The sequence below is a fragment of the Fulmarus glacialis genome, unplaced genomic scaffold, assembly GCF_000690835.1.
Source record: "Fulmarus glacialis isolate BGI_N327 unplaced genomic scaffold, ASM69083v1 scaffold24487, whole genome shotgun sequence".
Taxonomy (NCBI): domain Eukaryota; kingdom Metazoa; phylum Chordata; class Aves; order Procellariiformes; family Procellariidae; genus Fulmarus; species Fulmarus glacialis.
In genome coordinates this window covers 14,537-15,481 of record NW_009221641.1, presented here as the reverse complement: position 1 = coordinate 15,481, position 945 = coordinate 14,537, and the positions used below count along the sequence as shown (strand labels likewise).

General features: G+C 58.3%; 1 protein-coding gene across 1 annotated transcript in view; it reads right to left on the bottom strand.

Annotated features, from left to right (window-relative positions):
* LOC104079232 (bone morphogenetic protein 2-like) overlaps positions 1-945 on the bottom strand; it is a gene marked incomplete at its 3' end in the record, with an annotated part of 2,599 nt that overhangs the window by 1,240 nt on the left and 414 nt on the right. Inside the window, exons 2-3 of the mRNA XM_009581195.1 lie at positions 861-941; positions 334-456 (exon numbers count right to left, since the gene is read on the bottom strand). Coding sequence (XP_009579490.1) covers positions 334-456; positions 861-941 — 204 coding nt within the window. The remainder of the gene's footprint in view (positions 1-333; positions 457-860; positions 942-945) is intronic.

The window sequence follows — 945 nt, the reverse complement described above, 5'->3', positions numbered from 1 at the left end:
GTGGCCACACTCTGTCTCCCAGCCATGGGAAGGGGTTGTGCTGCTCCAGGGCTGCGGCAGAGGGGACATTGCAGCAGGAGCCAGCACCGGTGTTACTTGTGGAGCCGTGGGACCAGTCTGGGGCAGGATGGAGCAGCCCCCCAGCACTCTTGGCAGGGCTCTTACCCCCACTTCCAGAGGCTGTATCCCCCCACACTGCTGCAGAGGCTACAGATAGGAAATTGCATTGGAGCCCGAAAGGCCGCTGGAGGTGAAATGGGTTAAAAAAACCTTCTGCACGCAAACCTCCAGGGTTTCCTCTGTGCCACCTGAACCAGGGGAAAAGCAACTCACGGCCTGCGTGATGGCAAAGACCTCCCAGCCCGAGCCCTGCAGTGAGACGAGCCTGGCTGCCAGCAGCTTCTTGCCTTCAGGGGCATCTGGCTCGCTCTTCTCCAGCACTTGGTAGACGCTGACCTGGGGAAGGCAGCAAAGGGCGGTTACCAGCAGCACATCCTGCCCGAGGGGAAAGACCCTGGACATAGGTACTGGGGAAAAAAATAAGGTGGGAGATGCAAGAGTTGTCAGCTTGGATTTGTCAGAACCCACGGGTGCCTTGGCTGGTGTGTGCACAAACCAGGATGATATTTAAGAACCCACCACAGTTAAATCATCGTGATTCTCTCTGCAACGCAGTGACACTCAGTCGTATGAATTTCACAGAGCTAGGCCTTGTTTCCACTGCAGGCAAGTGACTGCAGCATGCCAGTGGCATCCCCAGGCACAGGCTGGGGCACATCCCCATCCCTATCCCCGCCCCTGTCCCCATCCCCATCGTCATCCCATCCCCATCCCTGTCCCCATCCTGTCCCCCTCCTCACCTGGCAGAAGTGGTGCCTTTTGGGCCCATCAGTGGCCCTCGGCCAGAGGCGGAATAGATGCAGCTCTGCTGTCAGGATCTTCTCA